The sequence below is a fragment of the Henckelia pumila genome, chromosome 4 (genome assembly GCF_033568475.1).
Source record: "Henckelia pumila isolate YLH828 chromosome 4, ASM3356847v2, whole genome shotgun sequence".
Lineage (NCBI taxonomy): Eukaryota > Viridiplantae > Streptophyta > Magnoliopsida > Lamiales > Gesneriaceae > Henckelia > Henckelia pumila.
Window position 1 is genome coordinate 13,250,037 of NC_133123.1, and position 25,711 is coordinate 13,275,747.

A 25,711-nucleotide genomic window follows, 5' to 3' on the forward strand; every position below is an offset into this window, starting at 1 on the left:
ATGTCAAGTTTGATATTACTGCATTAGAATAACTAGAAATCCTTCATAAATCCACTCAATTACTAAATAATCTTCAGTAATAAAAATAAAAAAATAAAAAACAATAGCATCTAAAAATTAAAAATATTAGGAGATGAGATTTTGAGCAATTTTTCACCAGAAATAAATATTAAATTCTACCTAAATAATTTACTTTTGCTTGAAAATTCTCCAACGGATGGAATCCTCTTTTTCTTTGGTTTTTCCTTCTAAACATTAAGTTTAGGAGGTAGGAAAATCACAGAATCAATGTCAGCAAGTATATTCCATTCATTTGACGGGGGCACGGGATATATAAATTGTTTCTGTGTATGCCAAAGTCCATGCATTTGTCGTGTAATAATGCGAGCACATTTTCATATATGTTCATACCATGGTAACCAACAGCAGCAATAGCATGCACATATAGAATTCTATCAGCATCAAAAACTCGACAACGACGTGTTTTTTTATATAACTCCACAACCGCATCATGTCCAACTCCAATCACGTGATATTCTAAAGTATTCATCTGAATGACTTCCATCTTCTGTGACTCAATAAATCTTGATCGCGAGGATGTCTTGACCCATGGAGTAAGATGTCGAGTTGAAGCAACAACAGCTTTGCGATGAATATTAAATCACGATGAGGTAAGATTTTGAATTGAATCTAATACAACAGTAATTGGAAGCTCACGTGCCAACACCAATTTTGAACTAATGGACTCTGATCCATTGGTTGTCATGATATTATACCGTGAACTAGGAAAGTATGCTCTAGCCCTTTTTCTCTATCAACGCTAACCTCAAGATAATTTGTGATACTCGGATAACTTTTCTTTATTTCATCATATAATTGTTCAAACTCAATATGTCTGTAAGCTTTAGCAGCTCGCATAAACAATGCAGCTCCACCTACTTTGAACTTCAACCTTGACTTGATGTTTTGTCCTAGATTCCATATGCAATGTCCATGTCGTGCTCGCTTGTATACGGAAGCAAGACCATTGATGATTCCGGTGTGCCTGTCAGAAATAAAAACCAGCTCATCATCATCAGGTATCAACTCATACAAGTTGTTTGGAGTGATTTTGGCATTGGTTTATGAGCCTCATTGATGTTGGACGAGATTCAAGTTTTCTGTGCGCCAAGTGTTTGTGTATTTGCTTGTTTGAGATTGCTAATGCTAGCTACCGTAAGAAAAATATATAAAAAAAATAAGGGTACATTTGTTCAAAAAAAATTATCTACAAATTTATCCCACTTTTAAAAATCACACCATACATAATATTACTTACCACAAATATTATATATCCTCCTCTATCAACAACTAATCGTTCTAGTTATTAATCTTTCAATTATCCATTACACTCACCAAGTGTTGCCAAATTATACTAACCATGTAAGATGTTGAATAATGATGGATAAACGATCATATGTTTATTTTGATGGATCAATTTTGTGATTGATATTATGATTAAGTGACGAGTTACAATTTTATCCTTTGCTGATAATATATAATCTTATTTTTAGTTTTATTTATAAAATTGAGATTGTGATTTTTATTGAAGAATGTAAATTATTATTAATTCACATGTAAATATTTTAATTGATCAAAATGATTGATTATAAACATTATTTATTTTTTAAAATAAAAATTAATAAATTGAGTTAAATTTTTTTCCATGAATAAGCATAAAATCAAATGAAATGTATTAATCATATCTTAAATTATTAGAATTTTTATCCATGTTTTATAATTTTTAAATAGATTTTTCATATATTAAAATCAAATGAAATGCAATAATCTATACCATATCTATACTTATTATTATATTATAATAGTTCAACCCTTTAGAGTAACCGATTTTGATGCACATCAAAATTTTTCTCATTTTACTCCTAAATTTAACAAAAATATCTTTTATGTTGATCTTAAATGACTAAATTATCTCAACTTTTCTCTAACATTCTTATCTTTAACTCTTTTTTCAAATTTCATCATTTATCAATACCTATTAAATTATTTACAAACTTTTTTTTACAATTTATCTCTACTTTATATAAAATTATCGAACATGTGAAAATCACGTGTCACAGTCACTAATAAATATTATATTGCACACGCAAATCGTGTGTTGCGGTCACTAGTATATCTTAAAGTAGTGGAGTTTTTATATATTATTTTTTTAGAAAGTAAAAGATACTAGTGTAATTTTTTTCAATTGAAAACATAATTAGTTAAAATGATTATTTATCATATCATTTATTTGTGATAAATCATCAAGATTTAAAGTTTAAATATATATTATATTATAATAGTTTCACCCCTTATAATAACCAATTTTGGTGTGTTAAATCATACAAAAAATTCTTCTTATTTTATCTCTATTATAATAGTTGCAGCTCTTATAATAACCGTTTTTTGTGTGTCAAATCACACCAAAAATTTTTCCTATTTTATCCCTAAATTTAACACACATATCTTTTATGTTAAATTTTAAATGACTAAATTATCCTCACTTTTTTTTAACATTCTTATACCTTTTTATCTCTATCTCCTTTAAATTTTATCATTGATGGATTGTTATTAAATTATCTACATAATTTTTTACATCTTCTATTTACTTTATATCAAAACTCCCGTATATTTTTTACAGTGATATTTTTTTACATTTTTAAAAATAATTAAATTATTGAGCACGTAAAAATTACGTGCAACAGTTGCAAGTTAGATAAAAATGTATGAAGTGAGTTAATATGAACCATAAAAAAAATAAATAATAATGAGATTGATAAGATTATTAATATAATTTTATATTTATCATAACAAATAAATGGGTTTTTAATTAAAAAGGTCAATAATAAATTAAAAAAATTTAAAAAAGAAAATAAACGTCTGCCCTAAGTCGTTGATTCGCATCAAGAAACAGCAGTAGCTGCAGCAAAACCAGGAGAAAACCAAGGAAAAGCTAGGCGTAATCGCCTCCCGTTTTCTCTTTTTGTCAGTACGTGTTCGTAAAATATAAACTATATGTAATCAACAAATTTTTTGGTTATCAACGTTTACGGGCTCTCTTTTTTTCTTCGTAATTTTTTCCTTAGATCGGACAAGTTTTGGGTCAATGGCTTCCAAGCGGATCTTGAAGGAGCTCAAAGATTTGCAGAAAGATCCTCCTACTTCTTGCAGCGCTGGTGAATCTTTGACCCTTTTCATTTTTGTTGCTTATTCTTTTTAGCGTGTCTAGATGTGTCTATATTTATATATATTTGCTGAACTTTATTGCCATACATTTTGTATGGGATTTTTGGACTTTCGTTAAGATGTAGTAGATTGGCATTTATTCAGTGTGGGTGCCCGTGGTTTTGTTGTTTTCACTGTTGTTTGCAGGTAAAAAACTTTGTCATAGCCATGAATAATGCTAATTTATTACGTGATATATGAGTGTGCAGATTAGCTTATTTTTTGTGGTTTACATAAATTTGTTGTTTTGACTGTTTTAGCAAGTAGGAATGCGGCTCTGGCCGTAAAGTTTGATGTGGGGTGTTGTCGATCCTTGGTGGAGCTTCTTAGTGAATTATGATAAAAAAAAATGTAGCATTTTGGTTATTAACTTGTTGATTAACGGTTTTATGGTTTTATTCTAGGGACAGCTTGATTTTATGGTTATAATTAACGGCTGCTGGTAAAAGTTATCTCGGTTGTTGGAATTTTTTGTCGGTGCCCATGTTGATGTTAGTAGGATAGTGCAGAATATTAAGAAAATATAATATATTATGTGAGTTTTGAGTTAATTTTTAAAGGTGGTGATGTTCTCGCAATGATCTTGTGTCCATAAAGCCTATCAAATTATACACCTTGAGGCTCTTTATGATCCACAGCTTGAGCTAATGATTAAAAGATTTGATGTTTGTCATGAATTGACAGTGTTTGTGCAAAGCTATTCTTGTGTTATATATGAAACCATGAATTATATTTGTAACCAAAAGTTGTGCATTCATGTTTACTATGTCCCCCAGGTAGAAGTTTTCAATCCATTTGCTTTTTTGTATAAAAGCTATTCTATTGCAAGTTTGCAAGTATATATGCATTATTTACATCTGCATATCTTTATCACATAAAAACCTTGGGAACTTCGAACATTTTTAGTGGGCTGCATTCCGTTTTCACGCCCTTTATCCATTTAAGCTAACTGCAAAGTTGTACCTGCCTTTTTTTGTCCTGAACCATGCAAAAGCTTCCATTGATTATAGTGGTATTTTAAAGGAACTGAAATCATAATCTGCAAGTATCCATAGGTATTCTTGCATTATGTGTTTTATTTGAAAAAAATGTTTCTATGACACAGCACTACTGCAGGACTTGCTTTTGACACTTGAACTTTACACGATGGATCCATTTCTCCCACCATTTTCCTTGTTTTGAATGAAAACGTGATATTCCTTTTGTTGTAACAGGACCTGTTGGCGAGGACATGTTTCATTGGCAAGCAACAATAATGGGACCACAAGATAGTCCTTATGCTGGCGGAGTGTTTTTAGTCACTATTCATTTCCCCCCAGATTACCCATTCAAACCTCCAAAGGTATGGAATTCATTATATAATGTTTGTGAATTGTGGCTCTTTATATACTGGCTCGTTGTTGTCGAAAAATATTGATCTTTCCACATTTGTCCTTCATTGCATGTGATTGTGATTTCTGTTGAAATGGTTTTGTTTTCAATTTTTTTCTGAATGCAACCTGTTAGAGCATTATTGCGGTTTTGTATCGTGTCCGTTCTTAGTAACCAAGATTTTATTGGCGTGACTTCTATGGATATGAGCGAAATCATTCCAGCACTGATTTTTTGTTTCTATTATTTCTTGCAATGTTTAACCTAAATCTGGTGGAAAAAACCGATACTTGGTTTCAATTTCCCCTACAAGTGTCAGTAAATTAATTCAAAAATTGAAAAGCTTGAAATTCTATTTTCCATGTATATATTATTTCATAGAGCATTAATTTGGTTCTCGCAGACTATTATGATCAAATTCTTTCGTGCCTTTAACATTGCTGAAATTGTGATGTGTTTTTTGTGATTAAACTTCTGCAGGTTGCATTCCGGACTAAAGTTTTTCACCCAAACATTAACAGCAATGGTAGTATTTGCCTTGACATCTTGAAGGAGCAGTGGAGCCCTGCTTTGACAATTTCGAAGGTTGTTACTTATTATTATTATTATTATTATTATTATTATTATTATTATTATTATTATTATTATTATTATTATTATTATTATTATTATTATTATTATTATTATTATTATTTTGACAGAGGTTGTTACTTATTATTGCTTGGGTGCTTTCTTGTAATTTAATTTGTGACGAGTTCACATTTACACCTCAAAACCAACAAGGGCTTTCATGGCCAGAAACACTGTAGAATGCTCTTTAGACGAAGAGGGTGTTTGACTAAGCTTATTAAAAAAGCTTAAAGCTGTTTTATGAGTTTATAAGCTGTTAAAACTTATTTTAAAAATAAGATGTTAAAGTGTTTGAGTAAACTTATTTTAAACAACTTAAAGACTTTGATATGTTTGGTATTAAGATCTTTTTATTGTCAAAATTACCAAAAAGAGTATAATTCTATGAAGATAATGTTTCGAGTTATACATATACGAAAATGGTTTTAGAATAAACTTATATTGTAAAAATAAAACTATTTTAATATTTTAATTTATAAAAATTTATGTGATTTGGAAATTTTTAAAAAATAATATTTAATATTTAATGAGTTGAGTGTATGATGGAGATTTATGAAAATATTCAAGGATATTTTAGAGAAACTGAATGTTTAAATAATATTTTTTTCAAAAAAGTAAGGCCACCTTTATTTTTTTAAAAAAACAACTTTTAAGCTGTCAAACAACTTATTTTGACAGCCTATAAGCTAGATGTTTAGAAAATTTTTTACCAAACAAAATTTAAGAGCTTATAAGCTCTGCCAATCACCCTCTAAATCTTTTCATGCATCTCTTCTATAAGTCCTCCCCATCAATTCGTCAGAGCACCGTACATAGCTTCCAAGGACTTACCATTCTTCTCTTCTTCTAAATTCATATAAGATACAGTTTTACTGCTCAATGTTTGTTTTCTCTTAGTGATGTATGCAAAAGGTTGGGAGGATGGATGCATAAGCATAGCAGTTATCTATGCTCAACAGTAGTATATAATATAGTAAATAAAAGTCGATGGTAGTATATAGCATGTAGTGATAGCATGAAGTTGTAAATAGTACCACATAATTGTATATAGCAGAAAGTTTTGCAGATAAGTGTAGACAGTGATGTATCATAGTATAAAGTAGTATATATTAGAATGAAGTAATATAGAATAGTTGTGGATAGTATATTTTGTAGCAGTATGTTGTATATATTAATAGTATCAACTATCAAGTAGTATTGTATTTTTAGTTTATGATAGCACTATAAAGTGGTGTGTATGGGGTATTTGGGGGTGTAAGATGAGTTGAGTAAGCTCGCAAGCCTGATAACCATCTCGCGCCGAGCTCAATCAAGCCAAGGTTTTCATGAGCTCCAAATTTTATTTAGTCGTGACGCTCTGGAGATTATTTATATGACTTCAAAATCACTTTAATACTACGTATAATATTATTATTAGGCAAAATATTATTTTTATGTTTACGTATGAAGTTCACAGCACGTTATTGAGTTCAAGATTTCTAACCAACCTCAGTGATATGAGCGTGCAAACATGTTGTGAATAAAGTATTCGAACTCAAGCTGAGCTCGAGCTTCTTTATTAAGAGCTCGATCGGCTTGAGCTAGAGTTATAGATTGTACTTTTGTAGTCTAACTTAAGCTCGAGCTTTATTCAATAACGGAGTAGTGTATTCTCATAGATGATACTAGTATAAAGCAGCATATAGGTAATGCATTGTAGCTTTATTTTTTCCCTTGTCTTAGGAATCGCAATAGTAGCCGTCCGTGTGATCCAACCACAAATAATAATGCAGAAAATATATACGAAATGGAATGTATCGATAATGAAATAACAAACGACTACAATTCCGAATTACTGTAATAAACCTAAAACAGAGAAGAAGAAGATCTTACTAACCGTGCGCCTTCACTTGAGGAAATGCCCAATCTCCTTACCCCTAGCTCAAGCTAGCCTAACAATACAATAAGCATGAATGAATAATCCCCTATCAACCCATCTCTACTTGTTCCCTCCCCCATTCTGAATTCTTTCTATTAATTTAAAAATAGAAGACTTTGGCCTTTGTTGCCATCTTTGATCCAGACCCACTGTAATTGTGCCTTTAACAATACCGCCCACTGAAAATAGGCCTTGTCCTCAAGCCGAAGTCAGGAATTTCAAATTTAGTGGTTCCACCATAATTCCAACTTGTCTTCCTTGATGCTTGAGCTTCTTCCCCATCCTTCTCCCAACAACAGCTTGGATCACCACCATAACTTGGTACCTGGCAACTCCAGCCATGAATTTAATCCCTTGCATTCCACTGGAAAAGCTGTTTACTGAAATAACAGAGGCTCCGAACACAACCCTCAACTTCAACCAGCTACATATCCAACTCACCTTATCTTGATATTCATCTTCTACCCATACCCCAATCATATGTGAGACATTAATCGACAACCCTCATCTCCTCGATTTACCCATAGAACATGTGATCTCGTCATCAACCAATGTTTGAAATTGGTTAACCCGTACTCTCTTCACTAAATCATAATTGTGGTTCACACCATCACCGTTGCAAACACAGAAACCCAAGTGCACCCACTAATATCATAGTGAGTGATAGAAATTTACCTCCAACCACATCCATCAATCGCCTTAGCAACTGGAATTTGCATCCTAAAACAGACCCCGAATTTGTTTTTGGGCCATTTACACCACCACTTCCCAAGGATCGATTGCCATTTTGACAACAGAGTTGCCATTTTGACAACAGAAAGCAAAGACAGCATCACATAAGACATGCCTGTCCATTTTTCCCAGCTGTCTGCCGTCAAGTTGGCCCTTAGAAATAGTTATCCATTTAAGCTCCCAATCAATGACAATCTTGGCAAATAAATTCCCTTTGAGCAAACTTACTTTCGGTATCAAAAATCTTTGAAGGGTCAAAATAATTAACAGTGAGATCTGAGAGAACAATAGAGCAAGAACCATGTGGCGCCTCCATCATCAACCACTGCTTCACTGCCCCGCAGACCCTCTCACTCGCCTTCAACCCCTTCTGTGTTTCTTGCTTTCTTTGGGTCCCCTAGTTCCGCTGGCATAACCCATCCCTTGTATGCCTTTCACCATATCACTACTGCATTCCCAATCGAAACCATCACGGTCCCTCCATGGATGATGTGGCTATACAGTACACCTTTAGTTTGCTAGTCACATTCCAGAACCCCTTATAAATATAATGGGGCCTGGGTCTATTTCTATTGTCGTAATCCCATCTATGGGCTGATTATTGGCATAACTCAAGCAACCTACTTCAGCTGCAGTCCACTCTTGAAATGTCCAAGACCCATACCTTACTACCAGCTGCTCTAGAATCAATCGCCCCCGCAACAAGTCAGCGAGAAAATATAGAAAAGTGATGTTTTCTGCTGGTATGTTATCCGCATATGATTCGGCCCTAAAAATTAACCCAATAGTGTCTCTCCCCCTGTGAATCCCATTGAATTTTGTAGCCTGAAAGCTCATAGCTTTTCTCCTTCCATATTGATTTCTCCCTCTGCCTGAAATCTGGATTTTGAAGCCAGTTGCAATTTGGACTCAATTGTTGGCTTGTACCCTTTGTTTTTGGCCCGATTTTGCAGGTGATCTCCAGCCCAATGCACTCCTATATTCTGCATCTGACTCAATCCATCCCAATAACCCTTAGCCTCAATTAATGGGTCCGCTCCTATAACCCGATTGATGGTAGCTGGCCAACAGTTTTTCACACCTTGACACTGGTTAGCTCGTCAATGCTCCGCCATAGTTCTTGGTTCATCTTCTCCTCCTCCCAGAAGAAAATTATTAATCTTCCTCAAATCATGTCTTATCTCATTGAACCCAAAATTCCTTTTCATGTGCGCACTGGTGGTCTGCTCCTCCTCAACTTCCTCATTATCACCAGCCATCTTTTTCATAATGTTAGATGAGTTTTTTCTACTTCCATCCTTATCACCTTCAGCAAAGCTGCCCCCCATTATTGCATGACCTACACACCGTTGCTTGAAATTCTCCTTAAATTCCAATTTATCAGCTACCATCTCTTCCATCTTATCTTCCAAAATTTTAAACCTCTGCTCTGATGTTCTGGCCTCTTGTTCAATTTCATCAGTTACATTTCTAGTACCTCATCCTCAGCATCAGATCTCGTGGTATCATTTTACCCTCTCGGTCGAATCCGGCAAGTCGGACCAATTTATAAGATAACTAATAATAATGCAGAAACACATACGAAATGGAATGTATTGATAATGAAATAAGAACCAACTATTACAATTTCCGAAGTACTGTAATAAACCAAAAACAGAGAAGAAGAAGAAAATCTTACCAACCTTGCCCCTTCACTCATGGAAACACTCAATCTCCTTGCCTTAGCTCAAGCTAGCCTAACAATTCGATAAGCATGAATGAATCATCCCATAAAAACCCATCTCTACTTATTCTCTCCCCTCATCCAGATTCTTCTATTTAATTTGAAAAATACAAGACTTGGGCCATTGTTGTGCTCTTTGGTCCAGGCCCACTGTAATTGAGTTCAGTACTTCAGTAACACTATTTTTTGTTTAATGGAGGTCTCTTTGGTTAAAGCTGGCATGTGTGATATATACACACTACTTTTTCTCTACACTCATTCAGATTCTTCTATTTAATTTGAAAAATACAAAACTCTGGCCATTGTTCCCCTCTTTGGTCCAAGCCCACTGTAATTGAGTCCGTAACACCGTGTTACCGTTGTACCTATTTTTTTGTTTAATGGCGGTCTCTTTGGTTAAAGCTGGCATGTCTAATATATACACAAGATGAAATATATCCACAGAGCAAAAGTACCTATAAGTCTACATTCGGTGTGGACTCAGAGTCCACAATCATGGATTGAGAAAATAGATCAACCATGAAACATCACCAACCACGAAAGGGCTGGCATGGAGATTTGTCACTAAATCTGAGCTCAGGTTTAATAAAAATGATGCAATTGATGAAAATGAAAATGCTTGAGGATTTTACCTGGAGTCTCGTAACCGTGAGGAAAACATGTGCATCTGATGTCTGAAAAGGTTAGGTATGTGAAGGGAATAAGCTGTGAACCTAAATTAATAGTTGCAAAACTAAATGTAGTGTAGCTTGCCAACTTGTATCATTAAGCTCTTGAAACTTATTATATCTGTTTGGTGGTGAAATTAAATTTCCATCTGTTCCTCGACGGTTGATCGATGTGGAGGGAATAAGCTGTGAACCTAACTTAGTAGTTGCAAAACTAAATGTAGTGTAGCTTGTCAGCTTGTATCATTAAGCTCTTGAAACTTATTATATCTGTTTGGTGGTGAAATTAAAGTTCCATCTGTTCCTCGACGATTGATCGATGTGGTTTCTAGGTACTGCTCTCGATATGTTCCCTTTTGACGGATCCAAATCCCGATGACCCTCTTGTGCCAGAAATTGCTCATATGTATAAGACGGACAGAGCCAAGTACGAGCAAACAGCAAGGAGCTGGACTCAGAAATATGCCATGGGTTAGTATTATTTGTTGCTGGTGACCTATTATGATTTATAAATATGTGCCTGTGCTCTACGATCTCATAGTTGAAGAAATCCTGAAACTGATGCAATGGTGTCTTGAATTGTTTATGTGGAATGATTGTTGGAAAAGACTGGGGGCATTCTGTTGACTGTTTGATCTGTAACATTGAGTAACTTCTATTATCTTTAATCTACTGTTTATTTCTTTACTCCATATATATATATAAGTTAAGTTTACAGTTTCTGATCTCGGAAACAAACTCGACTATGAATATGTTATATGGAGAGCATATGTATTGCATATCATATACATCGACGGGATATTCATAAGTACTGTTGCTGGTTTTCTGGGTGTATATTTGAATTGGAATCATTACCTGGAGAAAATCAACCATGAATATGTTCCACACGCCTTTAAATTTCTCATGGATCAAATTACAAATATACTGATGCGAAGTTCAGCAGTTTTATTGTGGTATACCTACCAAGCATCCGGTATGGATGATAGGTTGATCTGTGCACTGTAATGAATACCTCAGTGGGAAAAAAATAATGTAACCATGAATCTGTTACATGGTTGTGTATGATCTGTGCATCGAATATGCAGATAGGACATCAAACCAGTTCTATCATGGGACAGTTCGAAATCCCTGAGTCGATCATGTATCGCCGAATGTAGGTTTGCATAAGATTGAGTACCTTTTAGCCACATTACCAGTGACACAAGGCACTCCTGATCAAGTAAAACGTTGATGCTGGATTCATGTGCATATCATAATATGGAAAGTGTACTGAAATCAGCATCAGTTTCTTGAAATTGGAATGTGTATAAATGAACCTGTTCATGCAAACCTTGAAAACAAACAAAACATTTAAATTGTGACCGAAGAATCGACGAATCTTTCTTGAAATAAAAGTTGGATATATAAATAATTGAAGTGTGATTGTTGACTCGTGAATTTCCATTTTGGATAATTTGTTTAAAGCTTGATGCAAAAAAGCCACGAAAAGTGTACCAGTATCTGCTTTTTGATCTGGGTAACTTTTGCTGTCAAATTTTGAAATTTGCATCATTGAGAAACTTGGTGGCAAGCATTCAAAATTTGTTTATAATTTTTTATGTGTGAATCTGCGATTGTATATATATATATAAAATTTTGTTATCCTGCCCACTCACCGTGCCCACCTAATGTGCCCACCATGAAGTGGCACTTAACTATTGGATGTGATGAATTGTGCGTCCAATAGTTGAGTGACACCTCATGGTGGGCACATTATGTGGGCACGGTGAGTGGGCAGGATAACAAAACTCTATATATATAAATATGTAAAACTTTCATCGCTTGGTTTGTGTGATTCAAACACTACCTTAAAAGCTCTCCCAAAACTCTACCTAAAACTTTCATCCCTTGGTTTGTGTGATGTGATAACTGAAGGATAGATAATTAGAATGATAAAATAATGAAAGATGTGGATAATTAATGTAAGGTGACAAAATATGTGTTGTTTGGTAGCATTTTAAATTGAAGAATAAATTGTATGTATTCCAATGCAATGACAAAAATACCCTTCTTGTATATTAATTTTTTCAACTTATTTTTGTATATATCCCACCTAATGCATATATTTGGAAATTTCTTTATATAATATTCAACTACTCAACTAATTATTTACATAAACATCAATTCATGTATATTAATAACATAATTATATTACATAAAATTTATTACTTAATTTATTTATAATATTTTTTCCATAATAATAATAATAATAAATAAATTATAATTTTATGGTAAAAAATAACTATAACAAAAAAATAATTAATTATTAATAAATTATCTATTTATTATTCTTAATAATAATATTGTTAGTATTATTATTTATTATCAACATATTAATTACTAATTACAATTATTACTATTAACCATACCAGAAAGTGAATGATGATGATTAACTACAATTATTATTATTAACCATACTAATGAGAAAGGGAACGATATGATTATTATTGAATATTTTGATAATACATAATATTTCTAACAATATTATTCTTAATAATAATATTTTATTATTAAGAATAATAAATAGATAAATTATTAATAATAAAAATAATAATATTGGTAATATATTTAATAAAAACCAATAGTTAAAATAAATATATTAATAGTAAATAATAAGGTCAATAATATTAAATTTAAGAAAATTATATATATATATATATAATGTATATATGTATATTATGTATATATGTATATATTGATGTTAAAAAAAGAAAAATAATATTATATATATTGATTTTTTTAAAAAAACATTATCTTGATATAATAATGTTTAGTATAAATAGTTTCTTATTTTATGATTTAATTCTATTGTTTCTTATCAAATATCAAGTAATTTTTTGTTTCACTTATTATTTATTATTACACGTTATTCTTGTTATTATATTTCGTTTATTTATTTATTATTATTAATAAATTTGTTCCGTATTATGAAATAATCATTTCATAGTAATTTATTTTTATTTATGATTACCATTATTTTCACCCTTATTCTTTATTTAATATTGTTTCATTATTATTGTTAATACATAAATATTCGTAATTGTTTTATTATTATTAATTTAATTATTCATATTATTCTTAGTTATATTATTTGAGGAAAAAAATTAAAATAAAATAAAATTTATGAACAATGTGGTTTATCGGTTTGAGAGAAAAGGGTATAATTGGAATTTTTGAAAGTGATAAAGGCATGGATGACTTATACTAGGATGTGAGAAGGGTTTACTAAACCAACCATAGTACCACTTTATCCTTGCTCAAATGGATTGGATTGTATTAGTAAAAATGCTACCAAACAATGGATAATAATATAATTCACCCACAATCTCACTTTATCATAGCTACCAAACACTACCTAAATAATAATTAACACACGGGTTCCTAACTTTCTAGCTCGAGTTAGACCTTTTTGCTCTTTCATAGTAGATACTTGATATGAGCAGATTTAAGTTTAGAAAAAATTGGCATCATGGATTGTATAATGGAAGGAAGATCGGAAAAAAAATGCGAAATAAAGATGTAAATTGACTGATAGAAAGAGAAAAAATGGAATGGAAAATATGTGTCTCGTAGCAATTTTCCCTCGATAATTTAAAAAAAAAAAAAAAAAAAAAGAATGACATCAAGAATTGTATGGAGTTAGTCTATGCTACACCAGGAGTGATTTTTCTCTTATTTCAATACCATTAGATCACGTGGGACCCTTATATTTTTATGAAAATTGACATGTGTGTCGATGATCCAATGATTGACATTTGACCACATCATTAAGGGAGAAGTACTACTCCAGGTCTAGCATAGAATAATCCAATTGTAGGAGGGATGGAAAAATCAGACCAATTATTTAATAATGCATTTAAATATAAGGTTAAGATTTGCGTCTGGATTTATGATATTCAAATTATATATATATATATATAGAAATTTTCAGATGTCCAACTCGTCCCCGACAACTAAAATTCGCTAGTGGGTTTTAGTGATACGAATTTTTTTTAAAAAAACAACTAAAACCCGGTAGTGGGTTTTAGTGGTCGGGGACGAGTTGGGCAGGATGATTGGACAGCTGAAAATTACTATATATATATATATATATATAGTTTTACTATGTTGTTCACCTATAATGCCCACCAATCATGCCCACCAATGATGTGATACTATTCTATTAGACCTACTATTTATCACATCTTTATCACATCCAATAGAATAGTGCCACATCGTTGGTGGGCATGATAGGTGGGCAGCATAATAAAACTCTATATATATATATATGCTACGTAAAAGTGTGGATGATAAATTAGAGGTTTATGGTTTTACTTCTGTGAAATAAAAAATAAAAAAATTTGAAATACGTGTATTTAATGTATTTTTGTTGTTTAGAAAGGTAAGTGGTAGCGCTTAGTCGTATCACGCCCAAATTAACCTAACTCAAATTAACTAAATAAACATGTAGTAGCGAGAGTATGAATCATTCCCACGATGAAGGTGAAATTTATTTGTGTTCTTAAAAATACTGAAAATAAACAAAAGAGGGGTTTTTGGATTTGAACTTAACTATTATTAATTAAAAGCAATTTAAAATAAATTTTTATCAACTATCATGCAAGAATAAATTATAACGAAGAAATCAATTAGAAACAAGTCTTGGTATCGGTCGACTACACCCTTGAAATTATTCATTCGATCATCGATTATCTAAAAATAATTAATTAACATTGAATATTCATCATTGAAAACTAAATTAATGTTTTACCTTAATATTAGTTAACTAGACACAAGAGTTCTAAATTAACCATTACCAATGAATTAACCCAATACAAACGATTAGATTAAATTCAAGTCAGCATGCAAACTAGTAAAACTGATAAATCTAGACAACACATACACAAGCGGATGTATTTAATCTAGTCTATTGTTCTTCCTACAATTTAATAAACTCACAAGCGGACGATTATTAATTGCAGTTGCTTCACAAATCAGATGATTCAAAAAATTACGGATTTAAATTTTAATTTAGCAGTAGATTGTATAGCGAAATCATAGGGTGATCAATCCGTAAATCTCACATACAAGCATGAAATAATCCAAAACAACTTTTGATACTCAATAATAATCAAACACTGAAAATTTGAATCTCACAAATAAATAAGTTCAAGGGCTTGTATTCCTCAAACTAAGTTCTAAATTCTAGCCATAAATATTCATGAAATTCGCAAGAAAAATAAAAAAGAAGAGAAGAAATCTAAGAAAAGTTAGAACAAAATCTAGCCGCCAAGGAATACTTGGTGTTCTACCCTTCAAAAGTTTGATAATAATCCCAAAAAATGAAATAAAAGTCTTAAATATAGACTAGAGTCCTCAAAAATAAAGTTTCCTAATTAAGAGATTTTTCCCGAACTGCGCAGCTCGCTCGATCGGTTGAAAAACACGGATCGAGCGAGAATGTTTCTGATTCAAATCTCCCTTTTGTTCTTCCGGCCGCTCGATCGGTTGAAAAACACGGATCGAGCGGAAATAACTCTGACACAATTTTCATGCTCCTCTCGCTCGATCGGTGGAAATTGGCGGATCGATCGAGATTACTTCTGTCCATTTTTTCTTCAAAATGCCACGTCTTGGAAAATAAACACGGGAGCATGTAATGTAGACACAAAATATGAAATATGAACAAAATGCTTAATTAAAACACACAAATGCATTCAAAACAACAGTAAAATGACATTAAACTATGCAATACAAACACGACACAGTGAAACTATAAACATCAAATTCATCTCTTACATAATAATAATAATAATAATAATAATAATAATAATAATAATAATAATATATTATTATTATTATTATTATTATTATTATTATTATTATATTATATTGCATGTTAATTAGAGGGTATTTCAAGTTCACAATAAACTTCGAATCTATTCTAATTTGTATTACTAAAATGTAAATAATTAAAGTTTTGATTTAAGATTTATCTATGTTTTATTATAAAATATAAAATTATAATCGAAATTCGTAGATTCCAAATTCATCAATCCAACTGCAAACCTTAGTAAAAATTGACATCACTTAATCTCTTATGGATCAAGAATGTCCTAATATTTTTTATTAATTTGAATTTTTTCTCAATTGTGTGGCCATGAACATTTAAGGTATCATTTGATTTGATTATTATTAATATCTGTATAACTTGTCTTATACAATTTTAAGTTTTTTTGTCATATTATTTATCCATCCACTGATTATTTATCTTATATCAATCAAATCATTAATTATTTATCTTAAATTAATAGAATCATTAAATTTAAATTATTATATTACCTTTTATAAACAATATTATTTTATTTTATTAATTATTAAAAATACTAAATTATAATTTATCATTTTATCTAACACGAAATAACATTACCTCAAGTCTGACTGTGAGTTAATTCTATTTTTCTTTGTGTACTTTCTCTACTTGTTACCCGCAAAAAATGTCTTATGCTAATTGATTCTTGACTATATCTAACAAAAAATTTAATTATATCTATTATAACTATAAATTATATAATTTAAAATTTTTGAAATGAATTTGTAAATTAATATGTATGTTTCACATGTATACGTTAATATTAATTACATAAAACTAGTCAAATTTACAACATAAGTAATCTATTCATAAATGATTTCTTAAAAATAAGAGGACACATTGCATTTAGCTATGTAACTATAGATTGTCTTAAATATAAACAAAAAGTGTAAATACATTTTTTTTTAAAAAAAATCATCATTTGTTTAGGCATATTAAAAAAATCATAATCTAAGTTTTTTTTTTGAAAAAAATTATTCCTTCTAGAACTCTCAATATCAAAATTTAATAATTAGAAAAAAGTATAATCCTAAAATTTTATTACGTAAATAATTGATTAATATGAGATCATACTAAATAAGTGACTAATATGGTTAAGAAAAGTGAATTATCCTTTTTTAAAAAAATTATATTGGTCTTATATAATAAAATTATATATATATATATATATTAAAAATTTTCAGCTGCCCAATCATTGATGCCCAACTCGTCCCCGACTATTAAAACTCATTACCGTGTTTTAGTTGTTCGAAAAATTAAAAAAAAAACAACTAAAACCCAGTACCAGATTTTAGTGGTCAGGGACGAGGTGGAAAAATATTGTTGGGCAACTGAAAAGTTCTCATATATATATTCTCGACCGATTCATTAGATTCATATTGGGTATGAGTCTAACTATATAAACGTGTAAGGAGTAAATTTGAAGTTTATGTTCTTACTTACAACCAGAACACATTTAAATAAATGGATTTAATTGTTTTCAAATGTATTTTTATTGTTAAGAAAAGTGAGAGCAAAACCATAAAATTCAAATAGAACATTTACAGATTAGTATAATATTTCACGTAGATTTCAATTTCAACCGAAAAAGGTGTAATTTAAAATCGTAACAGTGTAAATAAGTAAGATATGAATGTAAGATTTGATCTATGTTGCATTGTAAATAATAAAAGCTATAATCGAAATTCAAAGATTTAAAATCTATCCATCCAAACGCGAAACATAAGCGAAAATTGATAGAATTGATTTGAAATTTAGTTGTATTTCCTTCATCCCGATTATATACACCTATTTTTTTGCCACACAGATTAAGAAAAATTATTGGGAAAACAGATTTTGTACAAACTTTATATTTTATCCTTATTTGATGTATTCAAAAAATGATTGCACTATTTTCAAAATGTGTTTAATAGGAGTATATTAGTAAAGAAGTATAAATATTATTACTAAATATGATATATATACCTATATATTAAGATAAAAAAAAAAAGAAACGCGACCTATATAATTGAAACGAGAAAGTATATTTTGAGCGGAGTTGGAGTCAAACGAATCCAAGCGATGGATGGATGGTCTACGTATCTTGAGGCGAAACCAACCAGTTAGTTTTTTATGTAGGTTTGAATTATTCCTTCACGAAAATAAAAGATCTGAGACATTTCTTTTGTTTTTGTTTTTTAAAAAATAAAAAATAAAAAACCCAATAAGTATTAATTATATTTTTTAAAAAAAAAAAAAGAAAAAAAAAAAGAAAAAAAAGACCCGAGTCAAATATAACAATATTTCCTTGATTCAACGCATTTTGTGGGTGATATGACGAGGTGTGAGAAGATGAGTTTCTTTTGCTTGAAGCCCAAGTTCCTCGTAATTCACGTTCAATGAGTCGGTGCCCTGTTGGATGCGGCTGCTTGTATTACATACAATTCAATTACAAAACAAATGTTAATTAAAATTAATAATTATATTTACTTTTATTTTACTCTCATCTCATCTCATAAATAAAAAGAGAAAATATCAATCACTACTGATCTCGTCTCGTCTATCATTAAATTAAATTATAAATGAATTTTGATCCCAACAATTAAGGGGTCTCACCACCCTTATACAAATGCATTTCTCAACTCTCATTTCTGCTTTGCTTTTTGTTTTGTTTCTTTTTCTCCATTTCACACTTTTGTATTTCTCGGCATCAGTTACTCTTTCACTCCCTTGTTATGCTGTAACCTACTCAGATTTTTTCTCCTCTCATTTAACTGCTTTGAATTCCCATATTTACCACTCTACTACTCTTGCTCTTCTTCATCTCATCATTTCATTTCATTTCATTTGATTACTTATTTCTCATGAATGGATCCCAAATACTCCCAACCCGTCAAGTTTTCGGTCCATAAGACTCTCACCACCGTGCTGATTCCTCCGTCGTCGTCGTCGGCTAAAAACGCCAGAACGCCGCGTTTGGTCAGGATTTCTGTCACTGACTGTGATGCTACTGATTCTTCCGGCGACGACTGTGAAATGGGGGCTCTCCGCCGAGTGAGGAAGCATGTGACTGAGGTTAGGATGGAGACGAGGAGTGGGTTCAGCAAGAGAGCTACTGAGGAGAGGGGTCTCGGGAGGAAGAAAAAGAGGCCGGTGATGGAGCAGAGGGTGGTGGCAGCGGCAGCGGCCGCGGGGGGAAGGAAGTTCCGTGGCGTCAGGCAGCGACCGTGGGGGAAATGGGCCGCGGAAATACGTGATCCGACGAGGAGGACGAGGGTGTGGCTGGGGACGTACGACACGGCGGAGGAGGCGGCGCTGGTTTACGACAGGGCCGCAATCCAGATACGCGGCCCGGATGCTCTGACCAATTTCATGAAGGCGCCGGATAGGGAGATTCCGGCGGCGGAGGCCGTTTTGACTTCCGTCTCCGGCTATGATTCCGGAAAGGAGGAGTCTTGCGAGAATCTCTGTTCACCCACCTCTGTTTTAAGGTTTAGCCATAACAATAAAGCTCCGGTTCGGTCTAACGTCGCCTTGGTTCGGTCCGAGTTCAGAAAAATGGGGGAGACTTTGTTCGAACCGGTCTCGCAACAAAACAACGACTTCGAATTGGTCGACGATTATTTGCCGTTGGATCAATGTTTTTTGAAGGATTATTTCGATTTTCGGTCTCCTTCGCCGTTGATGTACGACGAAATCACCCCGCCGGAGCAAAATACGTACGGGGATACGATCGACTTAGGGGGTGATTTTGAGTCTTTGACATGGGATGTTAATGAGTTCTTTGAAGATCAATTCTTGGTGACTTGAAATGGCAAGTGGGGATTTGGACCTTTTTGATTGGTGACTTGAGCAAGTTTTGAAGGAAATATGAATCTTTTGGTACGCAATAAGTCTTGTGATGGAAAATGGTACATAATAATTTTGGTAGCATTGGTTTGGGTATTTTCTTGGAAAAATCTTGTAAATTTGTAGCGATTCTATGGTAAGTTTATGAATTGTCTTTTAATTTATGTGACCTAATATCTTTATTTTATGGTATGAGCAATCAATTTAGTAAAAATGAGTCACGATCCTCGAAGAAAATGAATGTTTGCCTTTTTAGTTTGAGAAACTTTTTTCAAATTTCAAATTTTTTCAATCTCGCTTGCTAGAATGAATTTGGATGTTCTGCAGTGATAAAACGTCGAGGATCCATATGATGTAACGACTCTGCATTACATAACACCAAATTCAAAAGCCACCAAAGGTTCAAAATACTGATTTTGCTCATCCAATGATAAAAGATCAAATCCAAAACTAATACAAATATCTCATATTCAGCCTAACTAGGTTTATGTACTAATCAAAATTTTAAACAAGTAGAATCCATAATTTCTTAATTAAATTTTTTTTTTTTCAAAATCTAATACCACTTCAAACTTACTTATGTAAGAGAGACCCAAAGGCAACGAATGCTAGAGAGTTTGGTAGGCACTAAACAAAATTTCGAAATTCGACTCATTAACTGCGACAAAATTTCAAGATTAAAAGTGGGTTTCTCAGAAAATACGCGAGACTCGTGTAATCTAATGATTTTTAAGATACTTTGCTGCTTTCATAATTGCCGATTTACGAGTCCGAAATAAAAAAAGGACCCAATAAATGATTTACAGATCCAAAATAGAAAAAATGTAACTAATAGATATGATACAAGCCTATAATTCAAGTAGACCAACTTTATAATACTCCATTCGTTCCAATTATATTGTTTACGTTTTCTTTTTTGTTTGTCCCAAATATATAGTCATACTCATACACCATATTTAATAATATTTTTTTACACTACTTTACTATTATACCCCTATTAACTACACCTTGAAAATTGTGCAATCATTTTTTAATATATTAAATAAGGATAAAATAGGAAATTTATATAAAATTTATTTTTTTAATAAATTTTTTTTAATTCGTGTGAAAACTAAAAGAAGACAACATATATAGAACGGAGAAAATAATAAACAAGAAATTGGATTATTATCGTTTTTACTACGTATGATGTGAAATCGACCCTATGTCGAATTAGGTAACAAATTGTTTCTTTTTCTTTAAATCTTTTTATAGAAAAGTAATTATTTCATTCTAAGCAAAAAAAAAAAAAAAAAAAACATGAATTGAGATGTCAACTTTGAACTGTGAGTACGGCTATCGTACCTTTAGTCTGTGTTTACGTACAATCTATGTCGATTTGTCGGCACCCCTTGCACATGTCCTTTGGACTAGGGATGCAATGGAATCAAACAGGTTCACGAGCTTTTCGAACTTATTTGATAAATATTTGATTTGTATTCGAACTTATGGAACTTGAGCTGAATTTGAACATGTTTGAATTTTTTTACGAATCGAACTCGAGCCAACATTATTTTGTTTTATAGTTTGCGAATAGTTTGCGAGCCTTAATATTTAATTAATATAATATAATTATATATTAAATATATATACATTTCGAACATTTTCGAACATTCGAGCTTTTCGAACCATAATATCCGAACAATAGTTTACGAATAGGTTTGAATATTTCGAGCCGAATTTCGAGCCGAGCTCGAGTCAAAATATTTGAAATTATCAAGCTTCGAATCGAGCTCGAACTCGCATATACTTATAACGAGCCGAATTCGAGCCTTAAAATTTTACCATTATTCGACTCGATTCGATTCGTTTGCACCCCTACTTTGGACACCCAAAAAACACAATTTCCTTTTTTTTTTTCTGAAAAAAATCTGATATAATACAAATTAGTGATTATTTTACTTTCATGACATTTATTAATAATGCAAATTTGAACCATTTCGTTTTATTTATTATTTATTTGAGAAACGGAAGATGATATTTTGTAAAATTATTGGTATTATAACGAACTGTCTATAATAATAATAATAATAATAATAATAATAATAAAGAAGGAGCCATGGCCATGGAATCCTGATTGGATTTAAGATAGTCATGTGATTGTCAAGAAAAAGTGAAACATATCGCACTACTTCACATTTATGTGACAAATACATGGTATATATTTTATTTTATTTGTATTGTTTTGACTGATAAGATGTTTGATTCATCCAACTTAATTTATTTATTTAGACAAAAATGAAAACTCATTAATATGTATAGTGTAGCAGTTAAAATATGCGGATTTACAGTCTCAGTTTTATTTTATTATTGAAAATGAAAGAATATTGTGAAATATGGGACTTTAAAATCAAATTTCTCATTAATTGAATAAGTTTTGCAAAAGGGGAGGTGTTTGTTACTGGAAAGCAAAGGAAACTGTATTTTGCTACCGGCAAAACTGCTCGAATGCAGCGACAATCTGTGCCGGTTGAACTACAGTCCATTCCTCTAAGACGCCAGCGTATGGAGTCGGCACATCCTGCGATGACAAACACAGGATCGGAGCATCCAAATAGTCATGGAAATTTTCGTTTATGGATGCTGTCAAGCTGGCGCCAATGCCACCGGTTCTCATACACTCCTCCACGATCAGCACGCGGTGAGTTTTCTTCACAGAATTCCCGATGGTGTGAAGATCAAAGGGTTTCAGTGACCTGATATCGATAACCTCGGGGTCGTATCCTTTGTTCACCAGAGTCTTGGCAGCCTGCATAACATGATACCTCATTCTAGAGTAAGTTAGAATCGTAGCGTGCTCCCCCTTCCTGACCATCTCGGCTTCTTCAAGATTCAATACGTATTCTTCATCTGGTATCCTCTCTTTGAGATTGTAGAGCAAGACATGCTCGAAAAGAATCACCGGATTATCACTTCTGATAGCAGCTTTCATCAAACCCTTGGCATTGTAGGGTGTTGAGCAAGCAACCATTTGAATCCCAGGGATCGACTGGAAATATGACTCGAGACGTTGAGAGTGCTCTGCTCCAAGCTGTTTGCCTACTCCACCAGGTCCCCGGATGACGACTGGTATCTTGAACTGACCACCAGATGTGTAGTGGAGCATGCCACAGTTGTTGGAGATTTGGTTGAACGCTAGAAGGAGAAAGCCCATGTTCATTCCCTCGACAATGGGGCGTAGGCCGGTCATGGCAGCTCCTATAGCCATGCCAGTAAACGAGTTTTCAGCGATGGGAGTGTCGAGAACCCTGAGGTCTCCATACTTAGACGCCAAGCCCTTGGTCACCTTGTACGAACCACCGTAGTGGCCAACATCTTCTCCCATTACACAAACGTTTGGATCTCTGTCCATTTCTTCCTCGAGGCCTTCGCGAAGAGCTTCAAAAAGCAAAAGCTCATGGCTGGGAATAGAAATTTATTCTATTACTTGATCATGTAATCTCAATTAGATGTAAGGCAGATAAAGGCTATAATTTGTTACTAAAGTACCATGCATGATCAAGAAATTATTTTTTTTCCAACAATTCCTATGCATGAGAGCTATAAACATACGTATACATGGATACATTAAAGCATCCGTTCACCCTGGTTCAAATATTCAGCAAACACCGTGATCATATACTACAATCAGAGGCAAATTACAGTAAATAACTAGAGGATATCATCGCGTTGCTTGTTTGCTTTAAAGTATGTAATACGATAACACTGACATTCGACAGAACGAGAGTCCATCTTGCTGGTGTTTATCAACACTCTTGTGTTTTTTTCCTTTTTGAAATAAGATTGTTACTACGGAATAAAAGTAAAATCAATGGCAAGATAAAAACAAATCCACATGACAATATATGCAATAGATACATAAATTTCTGAAGCATACCCCGGATTGGAAGCAGTAGAAGCCGCTGCCTTTTCTTGCTTTGTCTACAACATAGAGAAGCAAAATACACACACAGTAAGAGAACTCAAACAAGCGGATCATGAGTGCATTCCACGCACGAGGAGAAGGATGCGAAAATTACTGAAACCGCATTAGTCGTTAGCCCTCCCCTTCTACTCTTGTCGCCGTTTAAGCCAGAGGGCAAACTTCCATCAGATCTAATGACAAAGAAGCTAACTCTCCTCTCTGAAAAATTTGATTCGTAGACAGAAAGAACAAAGAACAAGCTTACATTGCTAGTAAACTGTTTGACATGCTTAACTTCAGAAAATACACCGAAATGACATAAAAATGTAAAACTTGATTATGAGACATCATGAACAAGCAATCAAATATAGAAACGAACAGATTTAAAATACAGTAAAAAATGTAAAGCTTTATTAAATTCTACTATGCCGAATTCGGAACAGCTTTGGCATCCTACCACTAATTAGAAAGAAAGAGAACAATTATTACACATGTATGTAATTCGAGGGGAAAAAAGACTTCTTTTAACATAATTAACAAAACCCAGCTCGAGAATTAAAGAATAAAAAAGAAAAAAAGAATCAACGAACATAAAAACCTGGGAGAGTTCTGCAGGAACCCGGATGAGCTATTTTGTAATGGGCAGACGAAAAACCAGTCGCCAACCCCATCCCTTGCATAATCAAAGTCGCCATTGAGAAACAATTTACTGGAATACAATAAACAATTGCGTGATTATTCTCCTGCAATACGCTGATTCTTTTTATCCCTTGGAACAAAATCCACTTTTGGAAAATATCCTCTTCAGTTCTCAAAACAATTTACTCTGAATCGTGTGGTGCTGCATTTTTCTACTTATTTAAAATTTATTTTTAAAGGAGTTCGTGCAAAAAATATATATATCCGTGTCTATGGAAAGCCAACAACAAAAGGATCCCACTTTTGTTTTCATGACTTTGCCAAAAAAAACAGTGACTTAGAGTTATAATCAAGCAAAGGGGTTTTTTTTATTATTAATTTAAAAAAATAAAAAAATTACAAAATTAATTTGAATAATGGAAAATTGCAAAAATACCGCAATCCTCCTTAAGTAATCGTGGACCTTCACGTTTGCAGGTCCCCATGTACCAAGTTTTCTTTCTTTATTTTAAAAAAATTAATTATATAATTAATAAATGTTTTAATTATAAAATCATTATTTATTTATTATTAATATGGTGATTTTGTTTCTCAAAAAGTCAAATTTTTAATTTCGAATTTCACGACCAGCTAAAAAAATTATTAAGGAGAAAAAAATCAAAAAAATTAAATGATTGATCAGTTATATTTATAGAAATTTTGGTTAACCTAAATAAACATATGTTGATTACATTTATTTTACGTTATATTTTTTAATATAAATTTTATTTTAATTACAAATTTGGTTAGCGTAGTTGTTGGATTATTTTAATTTTTTCGGATTATTGAAGGTTCCTCAACCCGAATTCGACCGAACAAAAGTCATCTCGAAAATGGTGAACTCGAATCAGACTAACCCGATTAATCCAATTTGATTTTTTTTTATTTTTTATAAAATAATTAAATAAAAATTTAAAATTTATTATATTAAAATTTTAATTTAAACATAGAATTAAAAATATCGCTTATATATAATTTGATCGTAGAAATTTAAAGTATACTTAGTAAACAAAATAAATAATTTTTAACAAAAATCAAACTTTTACGAAATAAAACAATATGTGCA

General features: G+C 32.2%; 3 protein-coding genes across 4 annotated transcripts; 2 read left to right on the forward strand and 1 right to left on the reverse strand.

The window, feature by feature from the left end:
- The first annotated feature begins 2,892 nt into the window (after nucleotides 1-2,892).
- LOC140860047 (ubiquitin-conjugating enzyme E2 28-like) lies at nucleotides 2,893-10,993 on the forward strand. Its single transcript, XM_073262805.1, has 5 exons — nucleotides 2,893-3,028; nucleotides 3,126-3,215; nucleotides 4,479-4,606; nucleotides 5,116-5,220; nucleotides 10,639-10,993. Exons 2-5 carry the CDS (start codon nucleotides 3,146-3,148, stop codon nucleotides 10,780-10,782), a joined length of 447 nt encoding a protein of 148 aa, XP_073118906.1. The 5' UTR covers nucleotides 2,893-3,028; nucleotides 3,126-3,145; the 3' UTR covers nucleotides 10,783-10,993.
- A 7,763-nt stretch (nucleotides 10,994-18,756) lies between these two features.
- Nucleotides 18,757-20,211, forward strand: LOC140866549 (pathogenesis-related genes transcriptional activator PTI6-like). The gene has a single exon (XM_073271565.1). It carries the CDS (start codon nucleotides 19,044-19,046, stop codon nucleotides 19,983-19,985), a length of 942 nt encoding a protein of 313 aa, XP_073127666.1. The 5' UTR covers nucleotides 18,757-19,043; the 3' UTR covers nucleotides 19,986-20,211.
- Nucleotides 20,212-22,406: 2,195 nt separating this feature from the next.
- LOC140864505 (pyruvate dehydrogenase E1 component subunit beta-like) lies at nucleotides 22,407-24,897 on the reverse strand. 2 transcript variants are annotated; one of them, XM_073268732.1, is made up of 4 exons: nucleotides 24,566-24,897; nucleotides 24,083-24,261; nucleotides 23,941-23,984; nucleotides 22,407-23,464 (listed from the first exon to the last, which is right to left on the reverse strand). In XM_073268732.1, exons 1-4 carry the CDS (start codon nucleotides 24,660-24,662, stop codon nucleotides 22,492-22,494), a joined length of 1,293 nt encoding a protein of 430 aa, XP_073124833.1. In that variant the 5' UTR covers nucleotides 24,663-24,897; the 3' UTR covers nucleotides 22,407-22,491. The 2 variants fall into 2 exon arrangements, with proteins under 2 accessions (XP_073124833.1, XP_073124835.1); XM_073268734.1 differs by having other exon boundaries at nucleotides 24,083-24,186; nucleotides 24,566-24,892.
- Nucleotides 24,898-25,711: the final 814 nt, after the last annotated feature.